Source organism: Crinia signifera, chromosome 6 (assembly GCF_055691185.1).
Source record: "Crinia signifera chromosome 6, ASM5569118v1, whole genome shotgun sequence".
NCBI lineage: Eukaryota > Metazoa > Chordata > Amphibia > Anura > Myobatrachidae > Crinia > Crinia signifera.
Genome location: NC_139222.1, coordinates 186,071,745 through 186,093,590, shown reverse-complemented (window position 1 = coordinate 186,093,590; position 21,846 = coordinate 186,071,745). Strand labels below are relative to the sequence as shown.

Below are 21,846 nucleotides of genomic sequence, written 5' to 3'. Positions count from 1 at the left end.
CCCACCGCCGCGCTGGCTGGCGGACGCCGCGCGCCCGCTCAGCCATGTCCCTGGGCGTGGGGATGTGAGTGGCCGCCCGGTGGTGCTGGTAGCTGGAGGCGGTGGTTCGCGGCCTGTGTCACCCGCCGCTCAAGGTGGAAGCGGGTCGGGCGCAGGGACTCCCCCTCCTGCTCCCTCCGCGGGTGGTTTGCAGTCCCAGGGTCCTGGGAGCGTAATGGCGGCGGGCGGCGGGGATGCCGGTGCGTCCGGAATGGCGGCCGCGGTCTGCAGGGAGGGAGAGCCGGGAGGCGCGTCAGCTGTCCCCTCGCGCTCACCCGGCTCTCTTCTGCACGCCGGAGACGGCGGCAGCCTGGCTTCCCCCTCGCGTCAAGCAGCAGGGAGGGAGGGGAGTGTCAGCGGGGACGGAGACCGCGCGGCTCCCTGCGCGGTCTCGGTGCCTCAGTCAGGAGACAGGGGGACAGCAGCTCCCCCTGCTGGCTCCCCTGGATATAGCGGCAGCATAAGGGCAGAAGCTCCACCTGCTGGCCAGGCCGCAGAAGCGCAGGCACAGGAATATGAACAGCCAGGAAGGGAGGCCAGGGATGCAGGCTCACAGGGTGCCAGCAGCCAAGCTGGCTTAGTGGAAGTGGGGGAGGGTCGCCCGGGCAGGGGGCCTAGCCCCACGATGGTCATCACAGGTGGCCCCATACCAGGGCATTTTAATGCACCGAGGCCCAGGTTTTGGCGTATGCAACCCCCATTGGCGGGAGGACATTACGGGCAGGGTGCAGCACACCCCCCGGCCACGGAGATGTTTTATGAGGAACAGGGTCGGGGAACAGGCTTTCAGCATCCCCAGGGAAGTGTGGCTCCAGGTTTAAGGGATTATGGGACCCATATTCAACACAATTATGAGTCAGGCCCACAATTTAACAGGGCCCAGGGAGGCCCAACACATTTTTCACCTCAGCAATTCATGGGGCAACAGGGGCAGGGGCAATGGCCCATGCAGTACCAGACATTTGGGAGTTACGGCGGGCCTCAGTTCCCCTACTGGGGTTCTGGGCCCGGCCACTCTGTCAATATAGGCATGCCAGCATACAACCCTTACATCCAGCAAGGGGGATATGGGTACCCGGGATATCAAATGCAGCCGTACGGGGGCTGGGCGCCGCCGCCAAGGGGCCATTTCGCGGGGAACACGGACAGTCACCTGAGGCAGGGGGAGGTTGCGGCAGAAATGCATAGGTCTAGCGCTCGCGGGCCGGCAGTGCAGGTAGACATAGCGCCAGCGGAAGTTTTAGATCTGGCTGCGCCTTCACCCAGTCGCACAGTCATTGACGCCCCTTCTATTTCAGCCTCTGAAGCACGTCCAACTTCACCGGTGCCGTCTTTGGGGTCAAGGTCTCGTGAGGGGTCAACACGTACAGTTACTCCGCGGTCGACTCTGGGGGAGAAAGCATCAACTGTCAAGGCACCCAGGAAAGCAGGAGAATCCTCGGCCGCAAAGGAAGCACCGGCGAGCGAATCAGTGGTTGAAGTTGACGAGAACACGTCGCAAGAGGGAGATGGTGAAGAAGAAGGGTCGTCTTCGGGTGAGTCAGGGTCTTCAGCATCGTCAGGGGGTAGTGATGAATCAGGCGCTACCAAACGCCCGCGCAAGCTAGCAAAGCTAGTCGCGAAACAAGTGGCAAAGGAGGTGCAGGGAAAAAAGCGCAAGAGGAAGCGTAGCACACCAGCAGCGCCAGCGGACACTGAGGCATCGCACTGCTCTAATACGGCGGTAGCTCGAGGGCTCAGGAAGGGAGTTAGGGAAAAAATCCGCAAAGGGAAATTTATCGATTTCTTCACCATAACAACAGAAATGAAGAAGGAATTCGATAAAGCAAAGAAGGCCACGCCCAACGGCGAGGCTGCCTTTAAGGGTTTCCATAACTGGTTAAGGGGTTTCCTGGCCTTCTCGTCATGTTACTTAACACTAAGACCCACCGAATACTTGAACGTGATTAGATACTTGCATCTCATAAATGAGACTTTTATAAGTTATAAGGGCCCGGCGTGGAGGGAATATGATGAGAAGTTCAGGTTATGTCACGAGGGCACCCCCATCATGCCCATGGGCTCTAAGCATGTCGAGATCTGGTGGGAGGTTATAGGAAAAAGCCAGCCCATGACAGAACCCGCCGGGAAGAAGTCCTTTCAGGGGGGAAAAGCATCGGGAAAATCAGGGGGGAAAGGGCGTTGTTTCGCTTACAACGACGGTAAATGCGACAGAGGGGCCAAGTGCCGTTTTAAGCACGAATGTAAGATCTGTGGAGCAGGCCACCCTGCCAAGTCATGCAAAGGGGGTGGTAAGTCGGGGGACACCGGAGAGGGAGCGGCTAGCTCTAAATAAGGCGGAATCCCCTATAATCATAAGACAGTTGGCCCTTTACTTAAAGGAATACCCCAATAAGCCCGATGCAGAGTTTTTGTTGGAGGGTTTTGTTCATGGTTTTTCATTACCCATCCCAAAAAGTTTTTACACATCCACAAATAAGAATTTAAAGTCGGCCAGGGAATTGCCGGAGGTGGTTAGGGACAAGGTGCTAAATGAGGTCAAGCTGGGCAGGATGGAGGGACCATTTGAGGTACTCCCCATACCTGACCTATGCATATCACCGCTGGGTGTGGTGCCCAAGAAAACGCCAGGCAAATTTCGCCTGATACAGCACCTGTCCCACCCACCCGGCAATTCCGTCAACGATGCCATTCCAGAGGAATTGGCAAGCGTTCGCTACCAGTTATTTGAGGAAGTTCTTAGTTTGGTTAAAAGTTTCGGCCCAGGGGCCCTTATGGCCAAGTTGGACATAGAATCTGCTTTTAGGCTGCTTCCACTGCACCCGGAATCGTTCAGATTTATGGGCTTTAAGTTGCAAGGGGCCTATTACATAGATAAATGTCTCCCCATGGGGTGCTCGATATCTTGCTCATATTTTGAAAAATTTAGTACTTTTCTTCAATGGTGCATCCAGAGGGAGGCTGGCTCCAGAGGGGTGGCCCACTATCTGGATGATTTCCTCATAGCAGGACCAGCAGGTCGAGCAGAATGTGGGGAGACATTGCAAGTAGCTTTAAGAGTTTTCAGTTCTTTAGGAGTTCCCATAGCCCACGACAAAACAGAGGGACCGGTGACGGTCCTGGCGTACCTCGGCATTGAAATAGATACCGGGGAAGGTTGCTGTAGGCTGCCAGCGGACAAGGTCCACAAGCTGCGGGAGCTGATAGACGATTGCGAGGTTAGAAAGAGGGTCCAGCTACGAACGGTCCAGTCCCTACTGGGTTCTTTAAATTTTGCCTGTAGGGTCATACCCATGGGCAGGGTTTTCTGTAGGAAATTGGAAAGGGCCACGGCAGGGGTCAGGGACCCGCACCACACAATTCGCTTGGGAAAGGAAATCAAGGAGGATTTGAGGACATGGTCCGAATTCTTGGTAGACTTTAACAGGCGTCTAATGTGGCAGTCTGAGGCGGCCTCAAGCTGGGACCTGCAGCTCTTTACGGACGCTGCGGGATCATCTGGTTTTGGGGCTTTCTTTCAGGGGGAGTGGTGCTGTGAGAAGTGGCCCCAATCCTGGATTGACAGAGGGTTCACGGTGAACATGTTATTACTGGAACTCTTCCCTATTATAGTCGCAGTAGAGCTATGGGCTGGCCAGCTAGCAAACAGAAACATCATCTTCTGGTGCGATAATTTAGGGGTTGTTCACGCGGTGAACAATCAAAGGGCAACAGCGCCGGAAGCATTGAGATTGCTGAGGCACCTTGTCCTTGTTTGTTTAAAGAACAACATCAATTTCAGGGCTGAGCATGTACCAGGGGTGGACAATGAAGTGGCAGACGCTTTATCTAGATTTCAGTTCACTAGATTCCGCGCCCTAGCTCCAACAGCAGCCGAGACCGGCCTAAGTTGTCCAAATTCTGTCTGGCAGGTGATAGAGCCGGCATGACAGAATTGGCATTTCGGTCACTGGCGCCGGCGACTCGTAGGGCATACGAAAAAGCCTGGGAGGATTGGTGTAGATACCAGCAGCTGCCGGAGGCTAGGGGTAAGTCTGTTGACGACTGCCTCCTGGCTTTCGTTTGGGGCAACTACAATAATGGCAGGTCCAAGTCGGCTATGGCGGCGACATTGGCGGGAATAGCTTTTCATTGCCGTTTATTTAACATGCCAGACCCAACGAAGTCTTTTATCCTAAGTAAAGCGATGAAGGGTTGGTCTAGGGTACAGCCAGTTCAACCGGATACTAGACGCCCATTGGACGAGGCGAAGTTGGTAGAGCTATTACAGGGCTTGGCATCGGTGGCAGAAAATGCCACGGAGCTGGCACTTTTTAGAGTGGCTTACGCCTGGGCTTTCCATGGCGCATTTAGGGTTAGTGAGCTAACCGCGCGCAATAAGAAGGTACACTCAGGAATACTTTGGGAGGATGTGGTGGTTGGCAAGGATCAGGTGCTATGCAAGCTGAAGAGGTCTAAGACAGACCAGCTAGGCAGGGGCACCTGGATCACGCTAAGACCCCACCTGGTGAAAAGTATTTGCCCAGTCACTCTAACTGGGGAGTATGTGGCATTGAGACAGGGTGCAGCCGCACAATTCTTAGCGCACGCTGACGGATCGCCGCTAACTAAGTTTCAATTCACTGCAGTGATGAAAAAGGGCTTAGCAGCGATAGGGCTAAGGCCTGAGGATTTCGGAACGCATTCGTTCAGGATTGGCGCAGCTACGTCAGCAGCTGTGGCGGGCTTGCCACAAAGCGCAATCAAGGCCGTGGGCAGGTGGAAATCCAACAGCTTTAGGAAATACGTTAGAGTTGAAATGCTTTAGTTATAAATATAAGTATAAGTTAATCATAAGTTAAGTACAGTAATATAAGTTCATTATAAGCTAAGTATAGCATGCGCCTGTTGCGCGGGTCCAAAAACGTATCGTTTACAAACGGTTGGGGAACGGCTAGCGTTCCGCAATCGTCGGTGTGGAGTGAATTTTTTATTTTTCCTCTAAGAGGTGCTCAATTCAATCTGGCCCCAAACAAAGAAGCCCTCTAGAGGTTTTTGAGTTTTTCACCTCCACTTGGACCTCAGTCTAAACCAGTTAATTGTTACTATAGAGCATAAGTATGGTTACTAATCATTAGGTTCTGCTTTCTTTTCAGCCCTTCCCCTTCCCCTTGGCCCCACGGGGGTGATTTGGTTTGTAGGTCACTCATACGTTTTCTGGGCAGAAAGAAATATCCTAGCCAGAACAGCGCCAGTTTTAGCAAAGGCAAAATCGGTGAGGTGGTTAGGTGTTAGAGGCATGTTATGGAAGGACTTGTTGGGGTTTTTGGAAAAGAAGAGCAGCGGTTTTGTCAAGCCAGATACCTTAATTATACATCTGGGGGGCAACGACCTGGCTAAAACTACAGGCATTGCTCTAAGGATAAAAATGGAGAAGGATCTGTTGGTTTTGTTGCGCAAGTGGAACGGCTTGAAGTTGGTGTGGTCAGACATTGTACCACGTTTTTCATGGAGAGGCGCCAAAAACCTAGTGGCAATTGAGAAGGCTAGGAAAAAGCTGAATCACGCTGTGACTAGATTTGTCTTAAGGCAAGGGGGAAGGGCAGTCAGACACCCGGGCATTGTGACGGAGAAACCAGGCTTGTACAGGCCAGACGGGGTGCACCTCTCAGAGGAGGGCATGGCAGTTTTTCTGGAAGATATTTTTAAACAGTTATGTTAGTGGGTGTCACTACTGTGGGGTATGGCGGGGCATTGGTACTAGGTGCTCAGGGCAGTAGAGAAGTACCATTGCTGTGGCGGGACAGCACCCTCGACCAGGATTCTAGAAGGGCGTCAGGTGGTCCCTGCGTGGTATTACCCCTCTCCTTGCCAGGAGGGCGGACGGGCCTCGACTCAGCGCGGTGGGGCGACGAACATTTAGGCGGATATGTTCGCGTCAGGCCTTAGAGGCGGGGGGATGTCCACGCAGGGCGGGCTGTGCCTTTGGTAAGGGGTGTGTAGGAATTTGGGAACGACCTGGTCGTTGCCCGGGGCAACACCCCTGAACGGTCTCTGGTCTCAGGTGCCTGGTCTTTGCCATCCCCTTTATCGGGGGTCATACCACTTCTTAAATAAATAAGTATGACAGTTTAATCTAAGCTTTTGGTGTCGCGTCTTTATTTTAGATAAGTGTCTACGTGTGAAGTCATTTCTAGGCCGTTATGCAGTTATTAGAGTACAAGCAACATATTCACTAGGCTACTTAGTTTAAACGAGGGCTGAATAAGCCCAAGTGCAGTTAAGAGCCTGTGAATTGGGCTGTGTAAATAAAGTTCAGTGATAGTGATAGGGCATAGAAGGAGGGGTTAACCCAGGGCGGGAAGCCCCCACCAATGGGGGGCAAAGGGGGTTGCACCCCAGGTCAAGGGTATATAGGTTAGGGCAGCAAGGGTATGCGCCCTCTTTGATTCTTTGATCCCCACCCTCCCTTCCCTTCCTTCTAAAGGCTTTGCCTCACAAAAATTTGAATCAATTGGCTATTATAAGTTTAAAATTGGCGGGACAGCACCCTCGACCAGGATTCTAGAAGGGCGTCAGGTGGTCCCTGCGTGGTATTACCCCTCTCCTTGCCAGGAGGGCGGACGGGCCTCGACTCAGCGCGGTGGGGCGACGAACATTTAGGCGGATATGTTCGCGTCAGGCCTTAGAGGCGGGGGGATGTCCACGCAGGGCGGGCTGTGCCTTTGGTAAGGGGTGTGTAGGAATTTGGGAACGACCTGGTCGTTGCCCGGGGCAACACCCCTGAACGGTCTCTGGTCTCAGGTGCCTGGTCTTTGCCATCCCCTTTATCGGGGGTCATACCACTTCTTAAATAAATAAGTATGACAGTTTAATCTAAGCTTTTGGTGTCGCGTCTTTATTTTAGATAAGTGTCTACGTGTGAAGTCATTTCTAGGCCGTTATGCAGTTATTAGAGTACAAGCAACATATTCACTAGGCTACTTAACAAAATAACACACCCAAATGTAACACTCTGCACATGCACATGGTTTTGTCCATTAAAGAAGGAGTTTTGCTTTTGCAAACCAACCAGAATAACCCCCTTAAAGCATGCATGTAGCAGTAGCATTTTGATGCAGTACTTACCACAGGCTTTTAGCTCCCCGGTTAAGAGCCCGTAGCTATTCAATTACTGCCCATAGCAAGCCCTGTCTAGGGTTGGATCAGAACCTATGCATTCTGGCATTCTCTGGGCTTACCGTGTGCGGTAATTGCATAGCTCCGTGCACTTAGGCCCTTATTCAGATCTGATCGCAGTACAAATTTGTTCACAAAATGGGCAAAGCCATGTGCACTGCAGGTGGGGCAGATGTAACATGTGCAGAGAGAGAGTTACATTTGTGTGAGTTATTTTGTTTCTGTGCAGGGTAAATACTGGCTGTGTTATTTTTACACTGCAATTTAGATTTCAGTTTCAACATATCCCACCCAAATTTAACTCTCTGCACACTCTGTTAGATCTGCCCCACCTGTAGTGCACATGGTTTTGCCCATTTTGAGAACAAACAGATCTGAATAAGGGCCTTAATCAGGATTCTATACCTTACAGTGCGTTAGCTGTGGAGCTCACCGTATGATTTGGTGCTTACTGCAAGATATAACAGAATAGATCCAGGTACTAAACCAGGTAGCTAAAAACCCACTGTATGTTCCGCAGCTACTTGAATTCCCCACAGAGAGGTTCAGTGTACATATAAATTCGGCTTTTAAGTGCAGTTCCGGCAAATGTGTTCCCCTGTGACAGTCTGCACATGGAGTAGTAGACAGTTGTGAATGCAAAATTTCCATGTCTGAAAAAGAATTCTATCCTTGTTAATAATAATTAGACCACTGGGGGGCAGAGTTCCACTGGAGTTTGATGGTTGATTTTACAGCTCCAATTGTGCTGTAGTGTGTTTTTTGGCCTTAGAAATTGGAAGCGCAGAGATTCTACAGGAAACACACAAGTCTATGACTGACAAAAAAGGCGATGGAATGTGATTGGAATGACACAACGCACTGTTTGGAAAGTAGCCTGGCAGGTACATCTTACCTTTGAATTTTCCTAAGGCTGCATGGACAAGAACACAAATAATGTTAGTGTGGGTGAATACTCGAAAAAAGGGCAGTCCATCTTCCCTGGCTCCCATTCACTGTTTAGGAAGGGGTTTTAAGGGGTTTGAGCGGGTATACATTAAATGTCACATTTTTGAGTGCTCTGGTGGGCTTCAATGTAACATTATCTGTGGTTCTAAACTCTATAAAACTGGAACTTTGTATATTAAGGGATCTTTTATTATGAAAATGAAAGCCATTTATTAAGCTTTCCCTAGACATACCGTACAAACAAATGATCACATGGTAACTTTGCTCATTTATCACTGTAACCCTGAGGGATGTTTTTACCCCACACTTTCTAATAAAGAACACAGCCTAATTATAAAGATTCTGTGGGAAGCTGACACTTTTGGGACTGGAAAACAACACAATTCAATCAACTGGGGCCACAGGTTTTTTTTAAAAGAAAGAAATTGACTGTCACTGATTTTATGAATATCGTATCTGTCCTGACGAAATGTTTATAGATCAATGGTTCTCAAACTGTGTGGGGCCTAGAGGACTGACTTTGAGAACCACTGTTTTAGATGAAGCTTGTTAAATAAGAAAACGAATGGTTGTACTGGTTCTTATCAAAGTTCCATTTTTGATCTTTGACCTCTATGCAGGAGCGACATCATGCCTGACTTCAGACTACACCAGCAGCATAGACCTTATTGAAGCAAATGCTTTGAAAGCTAGTAAAGGGGCCCATACACGGTGCGACAGGTCAGTGCGTTGAGATGCGCGCTCCCGTGCACATCCCATCGCACAGCACATAAAGTCTGTGCAGCCCGTGCTTTTAGTACTAGATTGCATCGTATGTAGTACAAAAAGCACAGTGCTGTAGCTTATTGTATGCTATGCAATTTATTACTATAAGCACGGAGTTCATCGCACCGTGTATGGGCACCGGGTACTTATGTAGTATCTGGGCGCCCGATTTTAAAATCGGGTCGGAAAAATCGCATCGAATCGCATCGAATCACATCCGATATCGCATGCGATCTGATGCGATTTGACATAGTCCTGTTCATTTCCCCACTATCCAAGCGGGCATATAGTTGATTTTATACAGCGTGGCGAGCGCAGCGAGCCACCGAGCCCGAAGCGTGGCGAGCGGCCGCGGATTATGGAAAATGTTTTCTGCGTCCGATCGCCACGCTTTGGGCTCGGTGGCTCGCCACGCTTTATAAAATCAACTCTATGCCCACTTGGATAGTGGGGAAATGAACAGGACCTTGTTAACATTGAATCCTATGCAAAATCGCATCGCATGCAATATTGCATGCGGTATCGGATGTGATTCGATGAGATTTTGCCGAAAATCGCGTTGAATCGCATCTGATTGTATGCCTTAAGGTAAGGCATACAATCAGAAAATCGGCAGCCCAGATGCTACATAAGTACCGGGCACCGTAAGGCAGCTAATTGTACACAATTGTAAAGCGCGACGGAATATGCTGCTCTATATAAGAAACTGTAAATAAATAAAAAATAAATAAATGATTGCCTCTGTGTGAGAGAGAAATAGATGTCGTTTCATTTGCTGCCAACAGATGGCAGTGTTTCAGTGATGCACAGACACTAGACATACTGTATATATAGAGAGATGATTATTAAAAGGTGTAAAGTATTAATTCATGTCTTTGGTAAAGGAGCAACATAAATAGGTAATGTACAAATAAATGTGCTTATGAATAACATCAACATGTGTGGCATTACTAGCTTTCGGAAACATCAATGTGGCATAAAACCTCAGGTATTGGTGCAAAACTTCCAATGTTAACTTTTGGACTAGTAGTAGTAGTAGTACGTTTATTTATAAGGCGTCACAAAGTGTCCGCAGCGCCGTACATAGCAAACAAAAAACAAATTACAAGGTAACGTACAGGGTGTGTTGAAAAATACAGTATGAATAGGGGTATAGCTGGTAGAACTACAATCAGCAACAGTTCTGATGTAGGTGTGAAAATTGTCGAGGAGACTGAAGATGAAGTAGAGGAAGGGAAGAACAGGACAGGAGCACAGGTGAGGTAAAGAGGTAGGGTGAGTACGTGAGGAAGGAGGACCCTACTCATAAGAGTTAACATACTAAAAATAGGTGGGTGGACGAACGAAAAACAATAGGATAAGTAGGAACGGAGGGGAACGGAGGCAGGATAGGAGGATTAAAAGAGGTTAGGAGGAGGGATAGGCTAGTCGAAAAAAGTAGGTTTTGAGGGAGAGCTTGAAGGAGGTAAGGGAATCAGAAAGCCTGATGGGTGGCGGGAGGTTGTTCCAGTGCAGGGGGGCAGCGCGAGAGAAGTCTTGGACACGGGAGTGGGAGGAGGTGATTAGGTGAGAGGTCAGTCGGCGGTCAGCGATGGAGCGAAGAGGACGGGAGGGAGTGTGGATAGAGATCAGTGAAGAGAGGTAAGGAGCGGTGGAGGAGGAGAGAGCCTTGTAGGTGGTGGTGAGGAGTTTAAAGAGAACTCGGAAAGGAGTGCATTCCTCTGCTAGTAGGAGGTCAAATTAATGAGGCGCTCTTCATGATAATTTGGCTGTGCATGTTCAAATGGGGTGTGATAGGACAGTCGGGATTCCGACCGCCGGTACTTCGACCGGGGGTCAAGCGCAAATAAGCCCACCCTGTGTGCTCGGTGGTTCGCCACAGGTTCTGTTCTCCATACATGGGGGTCATGTACCCCCACGAGGGAGAATAGCCCCTGTCAGTTAGCATCCCGACTGTTGGGCATTTGAACAGTCAGGATCCCGACTGTTGGGTCGTCAACTAGCACCTGCCAAAATGTAATAAATTGCAGCATTTAAAACTGCATTTGTAGCTACTCAATACATTTTACTTCCCCTCTATGAAACCCTGTAGCTTACAGTTACAGATATATTTGTCTTAGTTCATCCAATTCTGTAATACTGAACCAGAAAATACATTTTGTTTTTGTTCATTTTGTTCTCAGTAAGGAGAAGGTTAATTCATTGATCTACAGTAGTTAATGGTAAATCAGTGTGAGCATGCGGATAGATCAAATATGATAGATCTAAGGCAAATGTAAAAAATATTGTAAAAAAGAAGTACAATGCAACCAAAAGTTTACATGGTCATACTGTTGCTTTAAAAATGAATGATTTCTTGTATATGTCATAAAAGTCATGAAAGATAAACCAGCCACAGATGTGAAAACTTAGAATGTTCTAATAAAAAGCTATAAAATGTGAGAAATGCAAACATTTAATCATGGATTAGCAAATATATATATTTAAAAGGCAAAAAACAAGATTGACTCATGAATTAACTAATCACGGAATCTCTTAAACCACAAGGCCCACAATCGTGACACTTGGCAGGTAGCTTCTCCTTAGGTCCTAGGTGTTTGTGAAGAATGGGTTTTACAAATGTCACTGTCCATCCACGAAAATGGTAAAATAAACAAAACCACAAATTATAAATATGCCATTTTCTCTCTCATTATACGGCTCAAAAATGACAATCATCCTTCAGCATGTGATCCCTGTACAGGTGTGAGCAAAGCGCCGATGCTCCGTGGGGCTAGTAATCACCATATGACAGCGGAATCCCACAACCACAGAGATAAAGTGCAGTAATCCCAGGGACCATAGAGCTGCTGCAGCTACTGTGGGAGACCCACGCACGTAGATAGCCAGCTCCGCCGCAGACACTGGCACTTTCTCCGCCAAGGAGTATGAGTGCTGTAGTCAACACGTCACAGCAGTCACGTCAGTGTGGAAGGTCAAAACTAGCGCCACACTCCACATATCCATTTACTGCACGAAGGAGCCTGCTGAATGAGTGGTGGGGGAGGGGGCAGGTGTGTGAGGGCATCTCCCTTCCATTCAGGGGTTTCTGTCACATGCCCTGTGCATCACAAACTCCTGCACTAGCCTACATGAGCGGTGTCAATGCTGGGGTGAGTGCCAGGAGACCATGTGCCATGTTCTCTTTTTCAAGTACACACGCAACATACATGCCCCTGGAAACATGTCCTCTGATCTCTATAGCTGGCATTAGCTGCCAACTATGCCAGGGCTGCATCAGTGCTCACTGTCCAAGGGTTGACCTGAAGCGCCCACAAGAGTGAGTTCAACCTTGACACACCGGTGACTGGACCATATATATATATATATATATATATATATATATATATATATATTCATTGCGGGACGGCGGTGGGATGCGGTAGAAGCCCATTGGCTTCTATGGGGCATCGCCAGTTTTTTCTGTAACCCGGCGGGGGATGCTTAGTGCATCCCAAAATGCTGTAAAAACCCAGATAACGGGGTTTTTACCGCATTTTTAGCTTAGAGAATCTCCCCCAAAGTCAGTTACAGAAAACAGAATAAATTGCGCAAACCTTGGGGGTAATTTTACAAAGCTCTGTCGGGTACTTATGTATTATCTGGAGTCCCATGTTAAATGAACCCCATTTTTTCATACCCCTACTATCCAACTACGCATGGAGTTGATTTTATATAGTGTGGCGAGCGCAGCGAGCCACCGTGCCCGAAGCGTGGTGAGCGCAGCGAGCCCCGCGAGGGGACGCGGTCTCATAAGAAAAACGGGAGTCCAGATATTACATAAGTACCCTCTGTCGTCTCTTTCACAGTTTCAGCTGCTGGTGTATTTTATATTATTGACCTTTTAAATCAAGTGGCTGAAACCACAGAAGACGCAGAAGCTTGGGAAAGTGTAGCTTAGTAAATGTCCCCTTGGTGCCATGATATTATACTGCAAACTGAGTTTCTTCAAATTAGTATGGGACCACATCACACTAAGGTGAGATTTCAGAGGGCTCGCTATAGGGGAGAAGAGGTCTCAGCGCTGGTATGTGCGCAGATACCATTTCTCACTCAAGCCCAATGACAAGGGTGCATAACTGGACAATGTAGTAACGGTCACTAGCACTGGCCATTCCAACACCTGCAGCTTATCAAATTCCAGAACGAGACACTTAGGGGGAAATTTACTAAAGGAAATTTGTAAAAAATAGGTGTATTTGTATCCAGAAAGACACTTATTTTTGACATTTACAACCCCGAAAATACGACAATTCGTATTCGTATTGATGTGCTATGAATACGAATTGCCGTATTTTCGGGATAGTAAATGTCAAAAATAAGTGTATTTCTGGATACAAATACACCTATTTTTTACAAATTTCCTTTAGTAAATTTCCCCCTTAACCTTCATATACTGTTCCTATCCTATCACATCCCCACTGTACAGTCCACACATATCCACTCTCTTTCTTTTTCACCTCCTCCTGACCCCTGGCCAAACTGCTGGGTCACCATATCATACAGGAACCTTGCATTCTGGTGGAATTAATGCCTATTTCCCTATAGATTGTAAGCTTGCGAGCAGGGGCCTCATACATTTGACCGTCTGTAAATGCCCAGCTTGTTGTATCAATGTTGCCTATTGTGAAGCGCAACGGAATATGCTGCGCTGTATAAGAAACTGATAATAAAAAAATAAATAATAAATATTGATTTTGACAGCTGCAGGTGTCGTTGTCCTATCTCCACAGCAAGGACAGCAATGTCAATAGCGGCAGCTGCTGCCGTCACCAGGCGGCACATGAGATTTTGCAATAATACTGAGGGGTAAGACAAAAGGCATCAGCTGATACATTGTGCGCTTGAGTGGGGATCGCCAGAGGGGGGAGTTTTCACTTCCCCACTCCGGCAGGCAAGATTTGAATGCATCTTGACGGTGTGGCTTCCTGCTTTGCCTCGGTAAAAAAACATATCAGGAAGCGTTATACCCACGCGATATGTGCGAGTATAATACATGTACCCGTCAATTCCAATATAAGTGAAAAGCAGAAAAAACAACATAGGAGTTATAGGGCCCATACATCAGACAGAAATCGGGGCAATTCCCCGTTCTACCAAAGCTGGGTCGAAGGATAGAGGAATCCAACATGCTGTATTTCTCTGACTCTGATGACTCTTACATAGTTCGTTACACAGTGTGTAAGGTTGAATAAAGACATTCGTCCTTCGAGTTCAATGTGTTTAATAATAGATTGCATAAAGATTTGATTTTCCCAACTAATGCTGGGTACACACCAGGACGACTAGGGCCCGATCCCCACAATCTAGATCCAATTCCGATCAATTGGATGTAGATTGTGTGCTGATTGGGCCCTTTTCTGACCTGGTGTGGACCGATACCGATCCGATGCGCGGTCCCGCGGGTCGGTCGGTCGTTATTGAGATCCTACCTGCTGCAGGTAGGATCTCAATGACGACCATACAGCCGGGTGCGGGTCGCCATCGGATCGGACCCGCTCACGGTGCACATCGTGAGCGGGTCGTGCCCCCCCGCGTCATCGTGAGCGGGTCGGACGAGACACTGACGACCCGCTCACGATGTGCATCGTGAGCGGGTCGTCCTGGTGTGTACCCCGCATTAGTTTTAATAATTTGATTATAAACTAAGGCATCTAGTTGTTATAATGTCCATGCTTTGATCAATCATCCTTCTGCTAAACCCTAATAGAAGGGTTGTAACCCTGTAAGTTGTTTGCCTCTAGAAATTTTTCAAGCCCCTATTTAAATATGTTCATAGTTAGTGCCAGCACTACCTCCTCTGGCAGTGAGTTCCCGACTTTCACTGCCCGTACCGTAAAGAACCCCTTCCTTTGTAGTGTGCAAAATCGTCTCCTCAAGTCTATGGGGATGTCCTCTAGTCCTGAACTCAGCCCACAAGCTGAAGAGGGTGCCTGACAAATCCCTGTATTGCCCCTGATATATTTGTACATGTTGATCATGTCACCTCTTAGCGTCTTTTTTTCAAAGGTAAATAATCCAAATTTGGCTAATCTCTCTTTGTAGTTTAAGGACTCCATCCCTTTAATTAATTTGGGTGAACAAAAAAAGGTTGGAACTCGCAAGTCTGGGATTTTTAACATATTGTTTTTCCCTGAACCTCTGATGGATCGGCAATCATTGAAACATATTAGCGATCAGCAGAATTGGGAATAGAGGCTGGAAATGTACAGAGATGTAAAATAAATAAATTATATATATATATATATATATATATATACATACAATGCTTTTTGATCTACACATGTGGATGCAACAGTGGTCACAGTGCCTCACGAGCTGAACTGACATGCTGCAGATGTTTTTGGGCTGGGACAGGGTGGTGGCGGGCTGAGTTCTTAAAAGCTAGTGTGTGCCGGCCTCATTTTTTCGAGACATGCCAATGTCTGTCTGCATTTTTCAACACAGACTTAATGGCCTTGGCAGCAGGCTGAGATGAGCATTCTGAGCAGTCTTAAGCTGGTTACACACTAGGCAACATAGAGCAAGCCTGTTGGCAGGTGTGTACCCCTGATATATAGGGGGAAATTTACCAATATGAAAAACCTAGTTTTTCGTATTGGTATTTTCCCTACGACTGCATACGACTGTTTAAGTCGTATGCAAAGTCGTGTTCCGGAGGATCAGTTACAAAGCAGTCATATACGACTGCTTTGTAACCCTCCGATGGTGTAATGATTCGTATTAGCGGCCGTATATACGGCCGCTAATACGAATTATTTCTAGCAGTCTGCACGGATCAGTCAGATCCGTGCAGGCTGCATGGTGTAAAAAAAAATAGAAAAAATAAATAAATAAATAAAAAAACGGCGTGGGGTCCCCCCCACAGCCGAAACCAGCACCAGGCTAAAGGAGCCGGGGCCGGTAATTAAAAATCAGGGAACCCGACAAATAGGGGTTCCCCGATTTTTAACAACCAGCCCCAGGCTCCAGGTCCGGGGCTGGTTCCCAAAATACGGGGGACAAAATGAGTAGGGGTCCCCCTATTTTAAGAACCAGCCCCAGGCACAACCAGCCGGCAGGGTAATGTCACAGCTGGGGGACACTTATAATATAAGGTCCCGCGGCCAAAACATTCTCCCTACCGACCAGTCAGCCTGGCCAGGGGCCCTGGGGGAGTGGGGACCCCCCCAATGAAGGGGTCCCCCCCCTCCAGGACTTACCTGACCAGGCTGAAGCCTGGTGCTGTCCTCGATGCCCCTGGGCGGTGGGCATCGAGCTGATAAATGGTGTAAAAAAAAGATGAACCTATTGTTTTTTACTGTGGCACTACAAGTGCCAGCAAGCCTCCCCAGCAAGCTGGGACTTGGAGAACCACAAGTCCCAGCCTGCTGGGCATTAAAGGGCCCGCTGGCACTTGTAGTGCTACAGTTAAAAAAATAGTGCACAAAACACACTGATACACTTTTAAAATAAAACTTTATTACACACAAAGCCCACACATACTAATACTTACCTATCTTCTTCCCATAGGTCGCCCTGGTCCTGTGTCGGCGTCTTCTGGTCCTGTGTCGTCTTCTTCCTCCATGTCGACCGTCGCTGTCGCCGTCCGGATCCGACGAAATCCATTTGGGAAGCTGTGGAAGGAAACCATACTCACCTGTCCCAGCGCGACGTAGTCCAGGTAAGGGTCTTTGCAAAAAAACAAACCGACACCCCGAAACCAGACCGGACTGACGGAGACGCACGTGTGTTTGTTTACATCGTGCGGCTCCGTCTCCCGAATGCCGCTATTGGCCGCCTTGCGGCCTAGCGGCTCCTGATTGGCCGCTAGGCCGCAAGGCGGCCAATAGCGGCATTCGGGAGGCGGAGCCGCACGATGTAAACACCGTGCGTCTCCGTCAGTCCGGTCTGGTTTCGGGGTGTTCGTTTTGTTTTTTTGCAAAGACCCTTACCTGGACTACGTCGCGCTGGGACAGGTGAGTATGGTTTCCTTCCACAGCTCCACATGGATTTCGTCGGATCCGGACGGCGACAGCGACGGTCGACATGGAGGAAGAAGACGACACAGGACCAGAAGACGCCGACACAGGACCAGGGCGACCTATGGGAAGAAGATAGGTAAGTATTAGTATGTGTGGGCTTTGTGTGTAATAAAGTTTTATTTTAAAAGTGTATCAGTGTGTTTTGTGCACTATTTTTTTAACTGTAGAACTACAAGTGCCAGCGGGCCCTTTAATGCCCAGCAGGCTGGGACTTGTGGTTCTCCAAGTCCCAGCTTGCTGGGGAGGCTTGCTGGCACTTGTAGTGCCACAGTAAAAAACAATAGGTTCATCTTTTTTTTACACCATTTATCAGCTCGATGCCCACCGCCCAGGGGCATCGAGGACAGCACCAGGCTTCAGCCTGGTCAGGTAAGTCCTGGAGGGGGGGGACCCCTTCATGGGGGGGGTCCCCACTCCCCCAGGGCCCCTGGCCAGGCTGACTGGTCGGTAGGGAGAATGTTTTGGCCGCGGGACCTTATATTATAAGTGTCCCCCGGCTGTGACATTACCCTGCCGGCTGGTTGTGCCTGGGGCTGGTTCTTAAAATACGGGGGACCCCTACTCATTTTGTCCCCCGTATTTTGGGAACCAGCCCCGGACCTGGAGCCTGGGGCTGGTTGTTAAAAATCGGGGATCCCCTATTTGTCGGGTTCCCTGATTTTTAATAACCGGCCCCGGCTCCTTCAGCCTGGTGCTGGTTTCGGCTGTGGGGGGGACCCCACGCCGTTTTTTTTTTTAATATTTAATTTTTTTTCTATTTTTTACACTGCAGCCTGCACGGATCTGACTGATCCGTGCAGGCTAAAACGCAAATAGAACAGGAAAATGGTGTTCTATTTTCCTGTCGTATTTGCGTGGGTGTTTCACACCACTAAGCAGCCGTATTGTCAGTACGGCTGCTTAGTAAATCAGAAACCACCATTCTTTTGAATGGTGATTTCTGTCGTATTCTATCGATGGTGTAGACATTCGTATTTGTAACTACAAATACGAATGTTCCATCTTTAGGACTACGAATTGTTGTATTTTTGGGATTGTAAATCCCGAAAATACAAATTCGTAAAAAAAAGGTGTATTTCTCCCTACGAATACACCTTTTTTCTACGAATCCATTTTGGTAAATGTCCCCCATAGTATCTATTTACGATGTATCAGATACAGCTATATCGGCACATCTGGTAGCTGGGCAAACAAATTCAAGTGCCTGTTCAGCTGGGTGTCCTGACCAACATGTCCTGACCAGAATGTTGATACCATTGTCCTGATCACGGGTGGTGTGGCCCAGAAACCTTGACCACGGATTAAAGTTTGGTCCCACTAACACACTACTCAAGTCTCTGAGTGCCACTTCTTCATATACTACATATATATATGTGCACCTCACCGTTTTTGCTACTTAACCATGTTGCACAGTCAGCAGTCCTGAGGAATGGGCGCAAGCCTCGAAACTGTCGACATACCAATGCTGACATTGTCTTTGCTGTGATTTTTTTCACTATGATTTGAATACAAGTTTGCCATTTTTTCACTGAGAGTGCCGCCTCCAGTCTTCATTTATTTGAAAACCGTTGCTATATTATTATTGTGGAAGGCACCTCCTCGCTGATATTCAATGTACCAAGTGCCGGTCGTCACCCATCTATATATATATATATATGAAATATTTTTACTGAAGATCAATAACTGTATGGTTTGCCAAGCTGTAATGTGTGAATTATTAAATAGGGCAGGTCTTTTCTCACTGTGTAGAAATCTGTATGCCTTGGCATAGTGCCTATGGATTGGCGCAGAGACAATGATTAGTGATTACAAAGCGGTGAGTTTGACCTGGAGTGTGGATAAGATACTGAAATGTTGCTTAGCTACTGCAAGTACTGTATGATGTAGGTTACAGATTTACTGAATAGGATAAGTAAACATTGCTAATGACAAACACTTGAGGTGGGCACATTCAGACAGATGCAGCAAGATATACAGTATATATTTCATTTGTCGTTCAGTACATGGCACATTTATCTACATGGTATAGGGCTGGGACTTACCATGATCTCTAACTGAACCTCTTGCCAAAACCAGTGCAAAACAAAAAGTATCACAAGAAAATAAAGCAGAGTTTAGCACATCACAAATAAGCTCAGTTATCTGTAGCCCTGGTTCAGTCAACACTGCAGAAACCCATAATAACCAACCATACATTCGCTTTAATGGTGTCACTGGCATCAGATCAAAATAAGCTGATTGCTGTGGTTTACTGCACATACTGTATGCCCTATGTTAGTAAATATAACCTACATTGCCCTATACGGTTTCCAGATCCCTCTCATATCCTCTGCTTTGCTCTGTGCTGTATTCATACGGCTAGTTACTATTAAATTATATCTCCGCTTTACTTAGTATGCTATGTAAAAAGCTAATGAAAGCTGAAATCTGATTTTATAAAGACATTTCATTTACTACAGTCTTCACAAAAAAGCATAACCAACACAAACATTGCTCTCTCGAAACTAAGGGTATTGATATAAAATGTTATACCCATCCTTCTTGTAGAACTCCAGCATCATGTTATCGGTGGCCACACTGAGCGGTCTCCTGGCTTGGTCATGCTGCTTGCGGTCTGAGTGGTCCATGTCTGGTGAGGGCATGGAGCTGTAGTTAGCATTGTGGTTGATGTGTACAGGGCTGCCATAGTTACCCGTCACATTGAACTCTATGTCTGTGAAAGATGGAAAATAATATTATGAGAAACGGGTCAGTGTGCAAGGAAATCTGCTGAAACCCATTGCTATTTGTTATAAGACTTGATTATTTCAGGTTGAACATAGGGGGTTATTCTAATTTACATGCAGGGGAGCGACGTTGAGTGTCTGCACATGGGCATTTATGCGCATGTGCTGGGTGCGAGAGGGCATGGCGAACATAAACACACAACGCTGTGAATTTCGCAGCATTGCGTGTGGACCAGAATAAGGTCCATAACCCTTAGACAACAGTAATAATAGAATTTTAGATTTTTGTGGTCTATAAATTCATGGCTCAGGGCTGATACAGTGGGGGAAATTTGTAAAAAAAAATAGGTGTATTTGTATCCAGAAATACACTTATTTTTGACATTTACTATCCCAAAAATACGGCAATTCGTATTCGTATTGATAACACATCAATACGACTACGAATTGCCGTATTTTCGGGATAGTAAATGTCAAAAATGAGTGTATTTCTGGATACAAATACACCTATTTTTTTTACAAATTTCCTTTAGTAAATTTCCCCCAGTATGTCTATTTCAGTGATCAGCTCATCCAAGGATTTTTGTTGATTGTACTATAGAAGTTAAATATAAAAAATAAAAAAAAAGACAGACATCACCTTTAACAAGTGCATAGTGAAAACCATTAGAGAAATGTCCTTTGTCCCCTTGAGCAGAATAATAATAAAATGTGTGCGTATATATGTATGTGTGTGTATATATGTATGTGTATGTATATATATATATATATATATATATATATACTATTTTTGAAGGAGGGCACTCACCATTTCGCAGATAAAAACACGACTATTTTAATGGATTAAATAAAAGTCGTGTTTTTATCTGCGAAATGGTGAGTGCCCTCCTTCAATAATAGTGTTTTGTGGTCTTGTGCCTTGGAGCGAGCAACACCTGGATGACTAAATTGAATTGTGTGCGGATTCACTGTATATATATATATACTTTTTTTTTTTCCCCAGAAATAGACCGCACTCACACTTAGGGCACTAGGACAGTGGTGGGATGCATGAGAAGGGGTCCAGAGATTACTCCGTACTCCAATGTATATCCAATTTCTCATATAGAGCCGCATGCACTCGCCACTTTATCAAAGAGATACTTTGATAAAGTGGCGAGTGCATGCGGCTCTATATGAGAAATTGTATATATATATATATATATATATAGATATAGGTTGGGGGCGGACCGGCACTCAATTCCTTGCTGTGTAGGTGCTGCGGTGCCTTCCGATACATGTAATGGATATGGAAGAAATAATGGCGGCACTCGTAGACTTGGTGAAGAAAATCAATTTATCCAATCAACATAGGTGCAAATAACCGACGTTTCGGGGATGTACCCCGTTTTCAAGGTGCAGAAAAACAACAGTGGTGTAAGTAAGATCTCTTACCTAAATAGGCTTCGAGAAGGCTAAGGCGGGAGCCCGTCCCCCACGTCCGCGGTCGGCGTCTCACATATATATATACACACACTAGGTGATTCATCGCGCCCTACGGGTGCTCTTCACACCGTCGTAAGGGGCTGCGCCCCCTTAATTTGTGAACGTTTGTATATGAGAAATATGGTTAGAATTGTACGAAAGATGCCCTGTATTGCAACTTGGATGTCCGCGAATCGCGGGAGGGGGGGCGCAGGGGGTGCTGCAAATTGCGGGAGGGGGGGGGTCGCGAGGGGTGCTGCGAATTGCGGGAGGGGTGGTTGCGGGGGGTGGTTGCTGCGAATCGCGGGAGGGGTTGCAGAGAATCGCGGGAAGGGGGTGGCGGGGGGTTGCCGCAAATCGCGGGAGGGGGGGTCACGGGGTGGGGTGCCGAGAATCTCGGGAGGGGGGGGGGGGTCGCTGGGTGTGTGTGTGTGCCGTGAATCACGGGAGTGGGGGTTGTGGGGGTGGGGGTGTGGCGCGAATCGCCACAAGAAAAAATCAACACAGAAAGGTCAACACATGTTAATGTTGACATAAGTGTGACACTTCATTGGTGTCCATGTCGACACACGAGAATGAATATGAAAACATTAAAAAAATGAATAAATCTTCAAAAACTCATGTCAACCTTTTTCATTGTCGGCCATAGCCATGTCAGTGTTTTGCATGTGCCATTTAATCCT

At 47.3% G+C, this 21,846-nt stretch overlaps 1 protein-coding gene across 5 annotated transcripts in view; it reads right to left on the bottom strand.

The window, feature by feature from the left end:
- The window catches only part of ARHGAP44 (Rho GTPase activating protein 44), a 185,187-nt gene that overhangs the window by 28,305 nt on the left and 135,036 nt on the right, over positions 1 to 21,846 (bottom strand). For 3 of the 5 annotated variants that reach the window (XM_083148383.1, XM_083148385.1, XM_083148386.1), the window contains 2 exons: positions 19,506 to 19,686; positions 8,093 to 8,110 (listed from right to left, as the gene is read on the bottom strand). In XM_083148383.1, coding sequence (XP_083004509.1) covers positions 8,093 to 8,110; positions 19,506 to 19,686 — 199 coding nt within the window. The remainder of the gene's footprint in view (positions 1 to 8,092; positions 8,111 to 19,505; positions 19,687 to 21,846) is intronic. The other 2 variants (XM_083148384.1, XM_083148387.1) reach the window with 1 other exon arrangement.